Source organism: Python bivittatus, unplaced genomic scaffold, assembly GCF_059951505.1.
Source record: "Python bivittatus isolate LINGU-HERP-01145 unplaced genomic scaffold, Pbiv_v1 ctg000020_np1212, whole genome shotgun sequence".
NCBI lineage: Eukaryota > Metazoa > Chordata > Lepidosauria > Squamata > Pythonidae > Python > Python bivittatus.
Window position 1 is genome coordinate 106,053,277 of NW_028277030.1, and position 18,810 is coordinate 106,072,086.

The 18,810-nt window shown below is 38.0% G+C and overlaps 1 protein-coding gene across 1 annotated transcript in view; it reads right to left on the reverse strand.

The window, feature by feature from the left end:
• Positions 1-18,810, reverse strand: part of XDH (xanthine dehydrogenase) — a 55,587-nt gene that overhangs the window by 8,358 nt on the left and 28,419 nt on the right. Inside the window, exons 15-32 of the mRNA XM_007426187.4 lie at positions 18,592-18,776; positions 17,414-17,588; positions 16,477-16,566; positions 15,951-16,120; positions 15,116-15,239; positions 12,851-12,970; positions 12,137-12,233; positions 11,198-11,322; positions 9,841-9,974; positions 9,070-9,157; positions 8,691-8,777; positions 6,878-7,069; positions 5,961-6,106; positions 4,574-4,655; positions 3,428-3,523; positions 2,988-3,116; positions 2,144-2,218; positions 794-846 (exon numbers count right to left, since the gene is read on the reverse strand). Of these exons, the coding sequence (XP_007426249.2) occupies positions 794-846; positions 2,144-2,218; positions 2,988-3,116; positions 3,428-3,523; positions 4,574-4,655; positions 5,961-6,106; positions 6,878-7,069; positions 8,691-8,777; positions 9,070-9,157; positions 9,841-9,974; positions 11,198-11,322; positions 12,137-12,233; positions 12,851-12,970; positions 15,116-15,239; positions 15,951-16,120; positions 16,477-16,566; positions 17,414-17,588; positions 18,592-18,776 (2,168 nt within the window). The remainder of the gene's footprint in view (positions 1-793; positions 847-2,143; positions 2,219-2,987; positions 3,117-3,427; positions 3,524-4,573; positions 4,656-5,960; positions 6,107-6,877; positions 7,070-8,690; positions 8,778-9,069; positions 9,158-9,840; positions 9,975-11,197; positions 11,323-12,136; positions 12,234-12,850; positions 12,971-15,115; positions 15,240-15,950; positions 16,121-16,476; positions 16,567-17,413; positions 17,589-18,591; positions 18,777-18,810) is intronic.

An 18,810-nucleotide genomic window follows, 5' to 3' on the forward strand; every position in this document is an offset into this window, starting at 1 on the left:
AAAACAAGGTTGGTTTGCAAGGAGAAAAAGGGATGGAGAAGCATAGTGTATGCTGTGGGAGAAAACTAGATTAGCTATATTTCATTTTCTTTTGCTTATCTCATATCTTTAATCTCTTTGGCCTACTATTTCTTATTTTTCTGCACAATGTTGCTTACCCCGAAAGGAAATAGCATGAAGGATATGTTTGCATGCATGTATAGATTTTATTATCATTGCAGTGAAATCAGTAATTGTGATTTAGTCCAATGGAATCCTAGTTAGGTCAGAATAACTGAAAATTACTAGAGTCAAGCAATACAGGCAATTCTGAGGATCAAAACAGTGGTTCCTGTTAACCAAGGGACTGAAAGGAAGAGATTTGCACTTTAGAGCTGATCCCCAAAATCTGGAGGTAGAATTCTGAGAGAGCTTGAGTAGAGGAATTGTTTCAGATGTCCCATGAAATAAGCTGCACCCGTTTCATTTCTTTCTGTTTCAGCATTCTTCCTCTTCCTCCTCTGGCGCTCAGCCACAAAAACATTTAGCTGTTCTCCTTAATTCTTATATATTATTTATAGCATGCAAATATCTTGACTCAAGTCAAGACTGCAGTCTGCAATTTCAAGAGTAAGTCGAGTTAACAAACGTATTATGTTAGTAGAAGGCAGATAAGAGACAGCTCTATCACATCTTTATTATAAGCCCTTTTTATGAAATTAGCTTATATATAAATTCCCAACAGCAGAAATAATACCCAAATGCCAAGAGCTTATGACATTCTACAGATCTTTTCTCTGATAGTTTCACTCACCTATAAAATCCTGTAGCTGACAAACTCACACAACCATGATAGGCTGCTAATACCTGGTGAAAAAAGCATATAGATTGTTGTTAAGCTTTCCTCAAACTGGAATAACTGTAATATCCTGGGAAAATGGAAGTGTTTTGTTGAGTAATACAAGTGTTCAAAAGGGAAAACACCATTATCAACAAAGCATTACAATAAAACCAAACTTCCTCCCAACTAGTAATGTTCAACTTTTAAAAAACATACATGTATCTTTGCTCAAAATTACCATAGAGCAAAGGCTATGTGAGACAGCATTCTGATATCCCGAGGCATGTAGCCGATGACCCTCCGGTTGTTACTCATCTACAATTCCAAGTAGCTGCTGTGAATGTGGAAAAATGCTGGGAACTGTAATTCAACAGCATTTGAAGGACTGCAAGTCTACATCCTCACCATTTCTCTTTATCTAGAAGGGTGTCCCATAGAATTGAATGGGATTCCTTCTGAATAGAAATGTCCAGGAGTGCATTGCTAAATACTGAAATGGCTTGTCATTGTGCTTTTATACTTGCCAACTCAAAACGATAGGCAGCCTTGTTCTGTACTCATATTGTTACATGCTATAGGCCAACTAAATGGCAACATCAGGCTAAACATGGCTGATATAAAAATCTAAGTTGCATTGGCCTTTATAAGTACATGGATGGGGAGCCATTTGGAAAGTCCAGGGCTGTAGGCTAGACTGGGAAAATGAAAGACAATAGGAAACTGTTTTCATATCATGCCAAGAAATCTGCATGGATGTATCACCATGAGCGAAGCTTGATTAGAAGGCAACCTTACCATCCTGTAACATATACAAATACAGAACAGGACACATTTTCCACCATCACTCCTTGAACAGGGCACACCCTGTCTAGACCACAATGATGTGAACTGTCAGCATTATAGGTAGGGAATTCTAGTAGTTAAGTTCCACAAAACTCCACTTATCTGGAAGAGCCCAGGTTGGGGAAGGCTGCCATACAATGTTAATACAGAAGCAAATGAAATATGACCACAACAATATAATGATATACAAAGCAATTAAGAAAAAGTAGCATGGGGGAAAGCTGCTTAGAATTTGCAATGTTATAAGTGATTTCAGTTGAGAAATATAGTAGCCTGCATGTAGAATTTCAGGTTTTCCTTGTAAATCTTGCAGAGCTTACCATGTCTGTTAGACCTGTAGCAGAAAAGTTGCTAGAATGTCAGTTAGTCTTCTTACTAACCCAAGTAGTCCTTTACCAGAGCAGAAAGAATGAATAGTGTATAGATAGCACATTTATGCTATACTTCCAAAACTTTAACTTGCACTGGATGAAAACATACCCAATTTTCCCATGATCCTTTTGGGTTAGCACATTTGAATGGCTCCAATCTTTTTAAGATGGCCTGGCAAGCATTCTAAAAAATAATCCAAAGCAAAGAAAAATTTGTTACAAAGATAACCTCTACTGTGCTGGCAGATTGCAATTAAGCCTACATATTTTTATTTGTCTGAAACTGACCTCAAATGAATAAACATATAATGATCTATTTTAGATTTAAAACTGCCATGTCAGATACTTTAAAGGAGCAACTGCTCTGCTCATATACTTTCATCCTAAAACAAAATCTGCTAAGAGACTTCCACAATGCCCACTTTTATAGTGCAAACCAGATAAATTGTTTTTTTGGACTCCCAAATCAGACAGACTTGTGCTAGCAGCAATGATTATGTAAGTCAAACTTTTCTAATCTTTGTGGGACTATAACTCACAGAAGTATTCCCAGAATTCCAGCCTTTGGCCATGGAAACTAAAAATTAAAATGTGATCCAACACATCTGGAGGATAACAGGTTGTGGAAAGATACCACCAAGATACTTTAGACTCATATGTTATTGTATCATTGTTTATCTCAAGTGAAGTATCCATGGAAGCTTAATGACCAGATATTATCATTCCTAATGCTGCTATTTTGATCAGCAGTAGAATTCCAGGGTCTCAGGCAAAGGTCTTTTCTACCAACATGTAGGTAATGGGACTCCACTTATTTAACTATTTCCTTTCACATTAAACATTGTATTGATAATACCTTTTGGAGGATTCTGGGGGGTGCAGCCAAGTCACTTGGAGTGGGGCCCTGCTACAAACTGATAGCTACAAAATTATGTGTAAGTAATATTCCTTACAAAAACAGCCATCCCGTTGATATCAGCACTGACAGAAGCGGCTGTTGGAGATGCATTTGGCACTGTGTTAGTGCTTGTCTCACTTATATAGATCTTAGAGGTAGGGATCCCCAGAGTCCTGCTGGCAACCTACAAAGAGAACATTGGATTCATTGTTAAATGTTACACTGGCCACAACCCAAAGAAACAGAGCACTATGGAGAACTGTTTTTTTCTTTTCACAAAAAGCAAGCCATCCTGGCTCCCATCAGACATCAAAGGCAAGTTGTAATATAGCAAGGGAAATAAGGAAAAAATCGAGATTTTCGTGGGGTATGTCACTTCTGCATGTCAAGAGGCTTGCTGGATTGCAGAAACTGTTATTATAAATAGAGGTAGTAGAACAAGTGAGGCATATATTAAAACAGGACAATGCTGTAATATATACATTCATAATTTACCTGAATCATCTTGGTGTGCAGACCTTGACCCATTTCAGTCCCACCATGTGTGAGCAACACTGAACCATCAGTGTAAACATGTACCAGTGCACCAGCCTATCACCAAAATTAGAGAAATGGATTGTTAAGATCTATTTGAAATATTATTGTCCCTAGGGCACACTTTTAACTATAGTCTTCCATCTTTCATATGTATTCATTAGAAATCAATCTGATGATCACAGTTGCCAAATTACTAATATTAGAGGCTCTATGGAATTTAATCATATGTAGCATGTCTCTGTTTGAAAGAAGGTTTATCAACCATCATTGATTTTCAACTGTAGCTTCATCCAGGCAATATAAACATGTATAGCACAAGTGTCAATACAAACAGGTATAGAACCCTACTTTACCAGTAGAGGACTATCAGGGCTGAAACCCATGTGACATGTTTTGTGCCATTCAGTCTACCGGTGAAAGCTTCCTTGTTGCAGAGAATCATGTTGCACTTGTGGATAACCAGGCAACTCATTACTGAACTCAGCACAACTTATAGAGATGGGACTATATTAATGTGGGTCCCCTTTTTTGGAATTTATTAAAGCAATCGTGTAACTGACCAAACTTGTTTCATACTTAATTGAAGCTCCAAAAATGTTTTTTTTACACAAATCAATACTCTATTAGCTATGAAGATCTGAATTAGCAGCAGGTAGAGTGAGGCAGCCCCTTCAGGTAGCAGCAGAAGGTTGGGCAGGGAACAGCTGCAAGGTGTTGGCAGACAGAAGTGTGAATGCCATGCCTCTAGTCTGCTGCTCTCAGGTATGATGGAGGATGCTGTCCTTACGTTAGTGCTGAAGTAAGATTTGGGCATCTGGGGGAAGTAGCAGTTATCTTTTGCTTCAATCTGAAAACTAAAATTTTTGGTCCGGCACTTTGGGAAATGAGATCATAATGGTAATTGCTGCTCTCAGATTACATCTGTTCATTCTGAAAGTTCAAACAAAATCTGTCCTAATATAACTGCATAAGTTTGGTGCACTCTCCATATAATCTCTTTCCAAAGTCCACAATCACATGAAGCATGGGAATTCTATTTATATATGAAGGAGGTCACCAGTGACCCATGGGCTGTCTGAGTAATAAATTAGGCTGCTTGCCAACCTGATTCAGGAAAGGAACTGTGAAGCTGATCCCAAACTTGGTTGGAAGAATGGCCATGCCCTTCTTCTTCCAGCGATTCTGCCTGGGAAAACAGAAGTTTGTCAAATTGACATGCCTTTTCAAATGCACTCATCCTAAACAGGACATTATTTTCCAAGCTTGTGTTCAAAACAATTCTAGCATTCAGACAGTAAATTTTATAAATAAGAAACACAATTACTAACGACAACCTTGTACTGCTGAATATAGTTTGCAAAAGGATTCACCCAAAGTTCAAACTTGGTTGTATTCAAACTTAAATGTATATATATGCATATATACCATAAGGGTCCCCCCCCACCTCCTTTTTCCTTTGCTTTTGACCTTGATTTATTTTTCCTTTCACCTCTGAATTTTTGATAGCTTTTGTCAGCATTTCATAGGGAACTGGAGTAATAAAAAAATGCAGCATACCTCATTTAATCTATGCTATTTTATTTTAAGCCCATAGTGGCAGTGATTAATGATCAAGACCCATAAATGCTAGCCCCTTGAGTGAAAGAATAATTTGCATTTAGTCCCAAATACAAGCCAAAATTCAAGGAAACCTAATACTAGTAGTGTATGAAATATGAAATTTGCTACAGTAGTTGTACATTGGTTTGTTAGTGCTAGTTTGCTAGCCCTCTGAATCCTCCCTGTCTAGTTTCCAGCCACTGGTTGTAAGAAGCCATAGATAGCATAATTCTTCAAAAGCAAATAAGAATGATTGAGAAAGTTGTGGGAAGTGTATCTATGAGTCACCTTAATAACCTATTCCAGTTTGTTTGTAGCAGTTAATGAAGCAGGTGTCTCTGTGGTATGATGTACCAAGATTTTTTCTGAATGGCTCAATCCAATGCAATGTGATGGTGCAGCATATTTTGTTCCTCCTCATTTTTTGCTCCAAATGTATTTTTATCTTTTTTGCATGTCATATTTTTCCATCATTCATGTTTGTGCGTGTGTGTGTGAATAAAATCTGAAATAAATAACTTATAGTACCCTGAAATGGGTATTTGTCCCTATATAGCTACATACAGTCCATGCATGCATAATATACATAGTCTGAATTACCTTATTAATTAGCCTTGCAATGATGGAAGCAATAATGTGTGTTTTAGGAATAATGCAGTAAAATAAAACATACAGCAATCAAATTACAACTTTGATAGAGGTCCATACATTCTTCTGTCAAATCCATTCACTTGAATTAGCAGAGAATTTATTTCAGGCAATTGGGTTTCAAGTTGCATTGTCAGTCAATTTAGACTGCATGGCAACCTTCAGAATGAAAATAATCCAGATGAGACAATTGATTCCAAATTACAGTAATATCAGAAATTATCTGTAAAAATAAGACACTCACCGGTTGAACTCCTCAATGGCTATTCTTCTGGAATGATAATTGGAATTTGTAAGGCACTCTTCCCAACATCTTTTCAAGGTGAACCCCTCAAGCTTTTGATCGAAATGAGTTATATCTCCTTCATTATACAGATTGATTTTTCGCACCTTTTCAGAACAAAAGACAAATGGACAGACTTCAGTTTTGAAATAGCTAGGATCTTTTAAACAAACAAGTAGAGCTTTAACAACATATTGAACACTAATCTTAAACAGAGTTTCTTAAGCATAACATGTTCATCACCCCCTCAATATTCAGTAGAATAAAGGAATGGGATGCAATTCCCATGATACCTAATAAGATTTTTATATCCAACTCACAAAACGGTCTGATTATCAGCATCAGTGATGAAATCAGGTTCAGTGGAAATACATGAAGAATGTACACACTAATTTCTTTTTTCTTGACAGCATTTGACAGGAATAAATGGCATGTGTGGTGCATCTGGCCACATGATCCAACCTCCTAACTCCAAGGCAGGTGAAATAATGCTAACCAAGTTAGAACAGACTGGGGATAAGGAGATGGGTGTACACAGAATGCCTGAGGTCTAGTGGTATTCAAGAACATTGCAAAGACTTGAAGAGAAAACAAAGGTTTGGAATTCAAAAAGAGGAGCATAAAGGAGGACAAGGCTGGCACCAGCCTCCCAGCAGACTGACAGTTTCCAAAAAGGAATGCTGGGGCTATAGACAAGGAGGGAAGGGCATCCAATCCTCTCCTTTTCCCTAGGGCCAGAGGGGTATACCAAGTCCAAGAAGGAAATTTTGGCCTCCTGCTTTCACATAAGAGGGATTGTGGAAGTTCTGATAGATGCAAGAAATTAGGAGAGTATTCTAACATGCTTTCTGGAGAATTGTATCTCAGTCAGCACATACCTCTTCTGCTGGCAGCCCACACTTCAAGGCGATCTCACTCATCCAGCACTCAGCAACCATCATTCCCTGGGGACCCCCAAATCCACGGAAGGCTGTGTTGGAGGACAAGTTGGTTTTACAGATTACGCCGATACCTCTGATATTTGGGATGTTGTAGGAATTGTCCATGTGAAGCACAGCTCTGTCCATAACCTGGGGATCAATTTAAAAATAAACAAACAAATAACGTATGGGTTGTTTTTTTCTTTGCTTGCTGACATTGCTGATTCTATACTTATAGGTTGCTCCAACAGTTACAAACTGACATATTTTCTGCATTCAGTACATACCAATGGCAGAAAATGTATCGATAATAATACAAGGTGTGCCAAAAGTCAGGCCCCAATCACAATATATTTTATTAATTTTATTATTCTTTTTTTCAGAGCAAGTGTTACTGTACTTGGAAATGTTCAAAGGTCAAGCATCAAATGAGTAAGGAAACGTTCAGAAGAAAATGGCAACCAATTCAAACATTTAATGTAATGTATATAATAAATTGTCTATGGGGCCTGACTTTTGATACACCCCATATATTAGCAACGTTGAATTTAAAACAGGTGTGAAACATTATCAAGTTATGAAAAAGCCTCACTCTATCAAATTCCAGAACAACCCCAACTGGCGAAGTTTTGAGACAAATAATTTGTAGCATGTAAAGCCATGTAATGAAGACTTGATGTATATCTTTAATGAAAAATAATTTCAGAATGGGGCAATTTAGTAAGAGGTAATGTGTGAGAATGAATATGAAATGTTTCCCTTGCACCTTTGTTTTCTTCTCCACATTTTTTACAAACTCCATTTTCCACTGTATTTTCATGTTTGCCTTAATTAAAATACACACACACACACACACACACACACACACACACACATCTGGAATGATAACCACTTAGGAAAAAAAGGATGCGTTTGGAATGTTTGAATAGCTATTCAGTGTACCTATTTTCATATTTTCTTTTCCAGATTTTACAGTTGTTATTGCCCTTCTGTCCTGCTGCTTGTGTCATTCCCACTCCTTCCCTTACAACAAGTTGTTCTGTCTCCCTTCCTAGCAAACAGAAACTGTGATAAGATGGCAGGTGATTTTTTTAAAGAAATGGTTCCAAAATCCATAAATTGTGAAGCAAATAGGTATGACAATCTTGAAAGCCAGTTCAGAGTGAGGCAGGAAGGAATTGTCACACCACAAGTAGACACTGGAAAGGAGCCAAACTGAAGCAAAGATTTTGCCTCCGTTTCCTGCTTCCAGTCACTCCTCCTATCCAGGCACTACAACTGTGTGTACATGAACACATACATACACATATGTGGGATATTATGCATGCAAAAAACAGTTCCAATCTTAGGTCAGACTTATTATTTCATCATACCTTTATTGGTGAGACTTTATTAATCTCAAGCACTCTCTTCACTTTTTGAGGTCTGCATCACAAGCCGCCTAGCCTGGATTCCCAAAATCTATGTGGATTCCTGACATCACTGACCTCTGGAATCCAAATAAACTTGAACATCACTGAGCTTTTCTTGATGTGTTCCATCAGACCCAATTTAGGGGTCATATCCTCTCAACTTCTGACCCTCTGATTAGTATCATTTTGCCCTTGTACACATTGTATACTTATCATTGTTGCTATTCTAATCTAAGCCATCCTTGCAATTTCCCCATTCTACCAGGCAAATAATTCCATGGAACTCAAAAAGCTTACTCATTCCTACACCCATTGAAGTTGGTTCAAAAGAACCAGAGTAGATGGTGCTTTCCACTTACCCCATGAGAAAGATCAACAGAATTTCCTCCATTACAGTAATATGATGCATCTAGGCTAGTAATCCTTCCATTTTTCTTAAAGCCAACCTGGGAAAAGCAGAAAATAACCATTTTGTAGAATTCAATTATTCCAGTTACAGATATTATGATATTCATTTAACTGAGTTATTTAGTGTTGAAAGACCGGCCTTCATGAAAGCTATTGCTGGTTGACTAGTCTTTACATAGAAAAGACCATTCCTAGCTAACTGTCAAGAATTTAGAATGGAAAGTATATTCATTCTTTTTATATGATATTACCTGCTACAAAATATGGACTGAACGGTGCATTGTTTCACTCATCAAGAGTATAATCTTCTGAAAAATAATTTTTATTTACCTTATACTGTGCCCAAAATGGATGTCTTCCACCAGAAATCAACATATCTTCATCACGATCAAGCATGCATCGTACTGGGCAGCCAGTCCTGTAGAATTAGGCTGAGAGTGAACCTACTGCAAGGGTGTCACAGTAACAATTTATATCAGAGAATGACATGGAAGGCTTTCATTTGTGAGCAAGCCTTTTTCATTCTACCATTCCCTCAGCTATAGAGCATACATGGATCACGCCAAACCCATTAGAAGTCCCACCCATATTTTCTAAAAGCAAGTTAAATTCAAGAAAAAGTGTGTGTGTGTGTGTGTGTGTGTGTGTGTGTATTCTAAAGCTGTATGAAATAATCATATACTGTAATTGAAAAGACCAGGGAGGAAAAAATAAAGTATTTGCTTAGTGTTGAAAGGACATTAAATAAAGCACAAGACAGGCTTCTGTAGAGACCAAGAGCTGGTATTGAAAAGGATTTTTTTTTTAATGTTTATGAATCTAATTCTAAAGGGTACATAATATAATATATACATCTACAAATATGCAGTGAAAGTAAGTCTCTCCAGGATGATGTTGAAGGTGGCAGCCATTTCCGAATCATGGCAGAGTTTTGAATTTCTATGTGACAAACAGATGAAGGCAATCACCCTGAAAAAGGACACGTAGAGGTTCTGGGCCACAAACAAATCCATTTTCTTGATCCTCCATAAGAAACAGAAGCTTTAACCTCACATTAAAGCCTGAAGTAGCCATATCAAGGGTCCTTTCATTAGAACTTACTTAGAAGCAGCTACCGCAACAGCTGTAGACAGAATAATATTTCTGGACTCTTTCCCTCCAAATCCTCCTCCCATTCTCCTCACACGAACCACAATTCGATTAGATGGGACTCCTAAAGCTTTAGCGACAAGATCCTAAAATAATAAGTTAAAATAATTCAGCCACATATTGGCCTACATAGAAATAGTTCTCTTTCTGTACATACAGAGAAGCTGAGCTAAATAAGTCCATTCCCAGCATAGCAGTAGCCTATGCATATTTCCTGAAAGGGGAACTGTTGAACTCAGTGAGATTTACTACCAATAAGTATGAATAGATTTATGTTTCCTGAGGCCAGATTTTCAGTTTCTTGATGGGAGGATGTGGATGCATGTAGTCTGTGCATGAGAACGTTTTATATGTATATATGCAGATATATGCAAATATATATACAAGTGGGTCACATTCAGATTTTCAAGTATCCAGGATTGGTTTCAGTGGAAATAGAGAATCTTTGTTGACAAAGTAGAAATGTGGAGGACCAGTCAGAACTTTTGTCTGTGTTCACAACCTTTTTTCCTGTCTAATCTTCCTTTTTGGAGGCATTGTGTTAAATCAGAATCATTTTCCTTTCAGATAAAGTCAGAATTGACTTGATACTACAGTACTGGTTTAGCATGTAATTCCATATGTAAGTTTGGCAATTTATGAAAGTTCTGTAGCTGGGTAAATGAGGAACATCAGGAAACATCAGAAACTAGAACTGAGTTTCTTGGTTCTCTCACACCAAAGATGACCTGCATGTCCTTAGCAATGTGCTTTGACTTGTGAAGAGCTGAGGTGGGGCTAATCTGCCTTGACTAGCAGTCTTATTTTGAAGAATGTGATTTCTGTGTATGCACAGAAGCCACATCGGTCATTTGATGTGTGAAGCATCATGGTCAGTCCATTCCACTGTTAGAAGGGTGACTTCTCTTAAAGCTTCAGTAAAGCAAAACACCTCTTCAACATTTTGCATAGCCTTATGATATAAACTATTTGTGTGTAAACTGAACAGAAATAACAGTTTGTTAAAATTGATGAATAAAACATGATTAAATAGACAGGTGAAGGATTGCTTATCATGAATCAGATTAGTGTGGACAGGAATAGAGAATGTAACCATTTCCTTCCTTACAGCACTCCAGAGGAAAACCTCTCCTCAACTGTGAACTAACACCATTATTCAAATAATAATAATAATAATAATAATAATAATAATAATAATAATAATAATAATAATAATAATAATAATAATAATAATAATATCATGTTATTCTTGATTGCAAAAATGACTGCCTTCCCAAAAAACGTCAAAGCTATCAAGAGATTGGCTGACCTGTGTCTTTGATAAGTTCTGGGTGGACACAAAGAGCTCCATTTCTCCATCTTCTCCTTTTGGCACAGCAATTGTGCAGTGAGTCTCCAGATAAAAATGTTCCTGGCCACCAATGTACATCTCCCCTAGGGAGGATGGAAAGAAAGATCTCCAAATCAAATAATACATTAACTTCAAAATAGTGTTTTCAGGGGTGATATGAGAACTTGTACAATAATGACTCTGATTCAAGCTCCTGGAATTCAGAGTCCAACTGCTGAACTTCCCTGCTTGAGTGCTCAGAATCCAATCACTTGGGAGAAAAAAAAAATGTGCCTCTCCTGAGTCCATCAACATGCTAATAATCTTAATGCACCTTGCCAAATAACAGCTTGCCTTTCCTTTGCTCCTCTTAACAAAGAAAAAGAAGATTTTTCTCCCTTTTCTTATTCCTTTTCCTTCATTAGTAACTTTGGGCCCAGAATCCAGGAGATATAGTTTATTCAAGATTTTACCCTGCCCAGATTCCACCACACCCAATCATGCTGTTAGCTAGGAAAAAGCATTCTCATGTGTTTTTAGCCTCTGAGCACTTCATATGGCTCAAAGAAACTTTTCATCTTTACCCTGATATGGAGAGAGAGTGAAAGGAAGCTGGGGAAGATCAATGACAAAACAAGAGGAGCTTTAAAAACTGTCCATTTCTAATTTTTTGTCCAAAATACCAGGCACACAATCAAGCAGTAAACATATGCTAATCAAGGAACTACCAGAGGAGCAAAACAAAACCCCCACCCTTACCAGCACTGGCAAGGCAGGCCACAGCACATAAATAGAGAGCAAACCCCATCCCATTCCAGCACTGAAGATGTTACCTAGCTGGGTAATGAAACATTTGCAAGAAAAGAACCAAGCTCAGAGAACCCCAAGGACTCCACAAAAAGAAATGAGGAAGCTTACCTTCCACAATATGATCAGCCTCTTCAAAACCTTTCTGAATATCTCCTTTTTCAATCTTCCTTTCAGCCTTAAAAAAAGACTCTTTCTCAATGGCTTCCTGTGCAAATTATAGGAGATTGAATGAATATATATATATCTATATATTTATATTTACACACACACACATACACACAGACTTGAAACATCCAGCTCTGCTTTGTGTCTCAACATCCTGCTGCAGGAGAAGGGCAAAGGAGGGAGTGAGAGATCCAAAGCAGAAAAAGAGGATATTAGATAGAGAAAGATCAGGTGTCCCCACCCACTAGTTTCTTCATCTCCTTTATACAGCCCACAAAGATTACCCCTAAGTGAATACAACCCTAAAGAGAAAAATAATTGCTCACCCCTGATTTCAAACTTCAAACATTTATGCTATAAAACTGAAAGCAAGTGTGTGTCTGGCCAGTGCTTGGATGAAGCCAACTTGCAGAAGAAAAAGGTGTTTATATGCACCAAGTCTGTTGCCCCTTGCCCTGTTTCATACAAACAATGATCTCAATAAGTGTAGAAGCAAGTACAGACTATTTTCCCATATCCATCTCAGAATCACAGTAACAGAAACCAGAGAAGTTACTCTCAAAGCCATCTTTAAAAAAAAAGAAAAGAAAAGAACTAGGCTTACTCAGTCAGGCCTCTGAAATCAAGGTATGTGTCCCTTTTGTGTCAGTGTCTCACCTGGATAGTGACAATTGGTGTAAGCTCTTCATATGTAATCTTCACTGCTTTAGCAGCTCTTCGAGAATGTTCCTGTGTATCTGCCAATACTCCACCAATAATGTGTCCAACACATGTGACCTATGAGAAAAAAAAGACTTTAGTTTATTCAGCAACTTTGGAAAGCTTAGCTAGTTTACTACCTGTAATACTTTATTTTGGATATATTTATTTTTGAAATCCAACTTTAAATAAAGAAGACAACCATTCTGAATGTAGACATATTGTTGGATAATAGCTAGGCTGGGCACAAAGAGATTTTCAAAATTCTCAGTTAAATTAGTGAGCCCAGAAATTGAGCAGGCAATTTCTCCAATTGTCTCTAGAGCGGTGTTGTCCAAACTTGGCCACTTTAAGATGAGTGGACTTCAACTCCCAGAATTCCCCAGCCAGCCATGGGAGTTGAAGTCCACTCATCTTAAAGTGGCCAAGTTTGGACAACACCGCTCTAGAGGAATGAGAACTCTTCCAATAATTTTTCAGGGGCAGGCCTCCCCTTTAGAAATGGTGATGGCTCTGGTACTGAAAGTTCCCATACAATGTCTTTTGCTGGGATTTCTGTGGGAAACTAAGGGCATCATAGACACTGGGAGAGGGAGAACTGTACAGTGAAACACAGGATATTCACACACATTCCTTGGCCACCTCATAATTAAATTAAAGCTAGAATATCACACTCTATGCATCAGAATTTCATCAACATCTTGTGCTCAGATCTCATGACGAACATTTGATCCCAGACAGTTCAGTGGGAACTATGTTCAAGTTGTGGTGGTAAAAGGTTTTTTACACATACACATATAAGCTGCATTCATTACCAAATCTATGAGATGCCCCCTCATACATATGAAGTCCTTAAAGTGCCCTTGTAAGAAAACATTCACACTAAGCTGAACTGACCCTGAGTGGGGACAGGGAGAAGAACCAGTCAGAAACCTGTGGCCCAGTAACCAAATTATTTCTATTCACTATAACTCAAAGATAGTATGGCTAGCATGCTGACCTAGTAGGAAGGGATAAATAATAATAAGATCACACAGATGGGTTTATCTATAATATTCTAACATCATGCTGTAATTTCACTGTGTCTGCCTTTTTCTTTGTCATGTCTTTGCAGTGTAGTAGGCCAGAAGGATATAAGCTCTAGGGCTGCTCAGCTTTGCTGGGAGCCCAGTATATACTGTATGCATATTAATAAAATTATGTTGTATCTTCAAAGTAATTTGGTTGCTTTAGGTGAGCCAGGGTTTGGTCACAACAAAGTACGTACATATGTACACACACACACACACACACACACACACACAACAGGAAAGGAAAGGAAAGCCTGAATTCTCCAAATCCTGCTGAACTAGCCCTCCCAGCACCACTCAGCATTGACTGTATGGGCTGGGACCAGTAGAAGTTGTAGTTCGTGAATATTTGGGAGCTCAGTTTGCCAAACTCTATTGGATAGGAGTTCAGCCTTAGGATATGCCTGCATCTGCTCTTCTTTATCTCTTCAGGTAGGCCATGTGTGGGGTTTATCTCAACTTCTCATATTAAATCTTCCTGAATCATAATCTACTTCTTAGTTCCTGATGTATTAGTTAGTGCTCAATCAGGGAAATACCGACATTCCCCAGTTAAAATATTTAAACAATGTTTTCCATCTATTTTCCATGGTTCCTCCTTCAGTATTAGATTTTTGTTTTGTTCTTAATCCATAAATCAGCTAGAGATGTCCCACAATTCATTTTGTTAAAAGGGGGAGATAGATATAAAAAGTATTCAAACCTCAGCTTTTAAAAAAGATTCTAACAGAACTTGTGTTATAAGTTCCATCCTCCTTTCAGTATATAGTGAGCACTCTCATAGTACATGACATACAGACTTGACTGTTGTATCAGAACACATATAGATACAATTTTCATAGGGGATGGTGGTGTATCTGCCAGTTGTCACCCTAACAGGTAATTCACCAATTTGGGCGAAAGTGAAGAGTTTTCTAAGTGAAATGTATAAAAAGATAAAAACACATCTGGAAATGAACCAAGGGAGGTCATTATTGAGCTATAATGCAAGTGAGAAACTCTGGTTTTCTCTCTTTGAAGAACCTCAGTTTTATTAAGTACGCCAATGTCATACATTACATAAGTATGAACAATTGGACAATGTTGATCGCCCTACTTTAGTACCTTGGGGATTAATAGAACATTTTATAGATGAAAAATAATCATTACGTACAATGTCTTTTGCAAAGATGGTTTCATCATTAGCAATCCCAGAAATATTGCTCCCTGGAACATCCTGATCAGAGACAAAGTACACAAAGCCAGGTACGTTCTGAGCCTCTGTGGTATCAATAGAACTGAAAGAGAACGGTAGCACAGAAGGATTATTCCCATGGGATTTAGGCACAAGTCTGGAAATACAATTCTTGGCTGCATCAATTTCTAAAACAGATGAAGTGAAAGTTCTATTTTATTCTGCACTGAACAGCCCTCCTTTTGAGTGTTGTGTCTACTTCTGGGCAATATCCTTTAAGAAGAGTTCTGATAAAAGAAAAAGAGATTCAGAGAAGGGCAACCTAGATGATTTGGGGCCTAGAAACTAAGTCCTAAACAAACATACAATTCTCAAAAACTCTCCAAGAAAAGGTGGTCAACATTCTGAAGCACAACTGTATATACACACAACTCTCCTATATGGAGCAATCTGGGTACATTGTACAGTTTGCATCTTTTACTGTAAACCACCCAGAGTCGCTCTGCAGTGAGATGGGCAGTGACAAATTTGAAATATGAATGAATGAATGAATGAATGAATGAATGAATGAATGAATGAATAAATGAATGAATAAATAAATAAATAAATAAATGCTGTCAGCTGTAAGAATCACACAACTTCCAGAGACACCAACAAGTTACATATTTTACTGGATGATTGAAAGGAGGTGGACTATAGCCCTTCCTGGGGGCCTTTGTAGTGTAAGAGCCACCCCAGACCACATCCACATCATGATAATGGTGGACTTTCCCATTTGATGTATAATGATGTAAGTCATGGAAGCAGGACTTACATAATTTTAGCATGGGCTTTGGTGCTGGTAACCAGGGTTAGGTAGAGTTCATTCGCATAGGAAGGGATGTCATCACAGTAGACTGCCTCTCCAGTTGCCTGCTTGGCAGCCGACAGATGCATCAGGGGTCGTCCCACCGTATCGTCAATGGATTGCCCAACAGGCACTTCCTATGAGAAAAGCAAAGATGGGTGTACTTTCACTGCTGATTACATACTGACACCAATATCCCTGACAAACATTGCCTCATTCAGAAAGTTAAAATTCTACTAACAGCAATGAAGGCTCTTAGGGGAACAGCATTTAGCACATCAAACCAGGGACAATTCCTTCTACCTGCAAGGAATAGGTGCTGTTAGGACAGATATCTCCTGTAAATAATTAATTTTAAAAGGTGACACAGCAAAAATCAGAGTAAGGGCTAGTTCAAGGTAAGGCCCAATGCCCAGGGAAGAACATTTCCTAGAACTGAGATGAGAGGCAATACAAGAAATGGAAAACACAACTGGCTTTTGCTCTTACTTACTTGGAAAAGCTGGACATTGCTAATAGGATCCTTATGAAATAATTCAGTGGCACTAGCATACCTGGAGGGGACCACATCACTCAGATTATTCTGTAAAAACATATGTAGAATCTGACTTTAATTTTATCTCTCTTACGCAAAGGTAAATGTATTTTAATATATCTTTTAATCTGCACAATAACATTACAATCAAAATGTAAAAAAAAAAAAATACCAATAGCCATATGGAACTTGCACATGGATTTGAGAAAGTAAAGCATACAAAGCTTTATTAATATTGTTGTTAATGATGTTATATTATTATTTATATACATTTATATTATTTATAATTATATTATAAATAATATAAATTTTATGTTACATTATTTTCTTCTCATGTAGTACTTATATAAGAAGAAAATAACATATAATTATGTAACTGTATGTCATTTATAACGCACAACCTTTTATTTAGTTCATCATAAACTCTTTTGAGGATGAAGCAAGTCCCTTTTTCCTTTTCAGATCTGGCATCTCCATTTTTCTATTCATTTAGATTTTAATACAATGCAAAGTCACCCTTGCTGCCTTTGAAACACACTGTGCCTTCATATCCTGAGAAAGCACAATATTTCTGCAGTTAACTTCCTTAGCCAAAGGAAGGACTTCAGTTTAGTCAATCAATAGTATTCTGTATATTTAAATATAAACTGCAAAACACTAATAGAAATACTCCAACAAATACTTCAGTAAGGAACTTTGAATGCAAGAAGAGAGAGAATTGCTCCACAAATAGCTCATCTGATCATCCCATCATGAAGAGGGAAGGTCCATAAAGGTTTCTTCCTCCCCCAAATGCTCCCATTTCTGAAAACTTTCTAGGATTTAGTGGATTGTGGACTGTGGATTGTGAACTGCTGCTGAACCTTTATCCTGTCAAGAAGACTGAAGGACTCACATTGTCATTTAATTCTATACTTAGTTTCTGAAGCACTGTGAGATAGAACTTAAAGAAAAAGCTGAGCACGAGAGTTCGACGGAAATCCACCATGCCACCAGGGGCCGAAGGGGAAAGATCCATCTCTCCAGCCAGCATACGGCAAGCTTCCTGCAGGAGATTGTCTTTCCACTCTCTATAGAAAAAGGAACCATAAATTAACACAAAATACTTTCATTTGCCCCAGTCTCTTCCGTACAAAATTTTGGCCAGGCATTCCCATTCTGCTGCCTCGTAGATACGTTGGGAGTTCACCTTGCACAATTCACACTCTTTTGGCCCCGTAGCAAGGGTGTCCACAGAACTGCCTTATGAAACATTCTCCCCCCACCCCCAGCAAGTGAGGTTACCTTCATCCCTGTTAATGTTCAGGAAGTCCCTCAAGACCTGGCTTTGTCATCAGGTCTGGGGGTCCCAGGGGACCAGTGAAATCTTATGGCAGCTCCATCACTGTGGCTGATACTTACTCTCTCCTGTGCCATGTGGTTTTTATTTTTTAATAATGACTATTTTATATTTTTAATAATGTTTTTTACATATTTATTGTTTAATTAATCGTTGCACGCCACCCAGAGTCACTTTTTGTGAGATGGGTGGCCATATAAATTTGATAAATAAATAAATATGGTCAAAAAAGCAAAGATGATGGCCATGATGATGGGATGGAAGCTCTGCTTATTTTCTGTGTGTGGAAACCATCAGAGATGCAGTTGCGGCATCCTTAGAGGACATCCCAATGAGAAAGTCTCCTTTAAACTGCACTCATGGCTGCTGCTGCCTTATGGCCAAGAGCAACTGCTCTAAAATCAATATTAGTCGCACATGACATTTATTTTGCATTTTACAAGAGTGCTGATAAGCTGTTCCATTTTGTGGTCTTCCAAGTCTCCTCACATTGTACTGCTAATTTATGACAGACTATGGCATTAAAGCCAAACGTTCCTAATCTTTCCCCCAAACCATAAAAAAATACAGAATGAAAATATTTGACCCCACAATTCAGCAAATAATCATCTGTGCCCCCCATGTTCTTTAGAAGCTGTAATAATAACATCATAGAGTTTGATCTCCCAGTTGAGAGTCTTACAAAAGTCTGCTCTGGACATCGGTTATGTTGCATATGACTCTTGCTTATTTACCTCCCAACCAGCTCCTGACAGGTTTTTACAGCCATGACTGTTGTGGGAGCCATTCCCCCATAGCTCAGCTTAATCTCTTCTAATCGACTGGTTCCCACTTGAAACCGAACTCTCATTCCGCAGGTCACAATGGCAATGTCATCCTCCCGTCTTGAAGCTTGCTTGAAGGCAGAGAAATATTCGCCCTAAGAAAAGAAGAGGAAGCAAACGTTCTGTGGA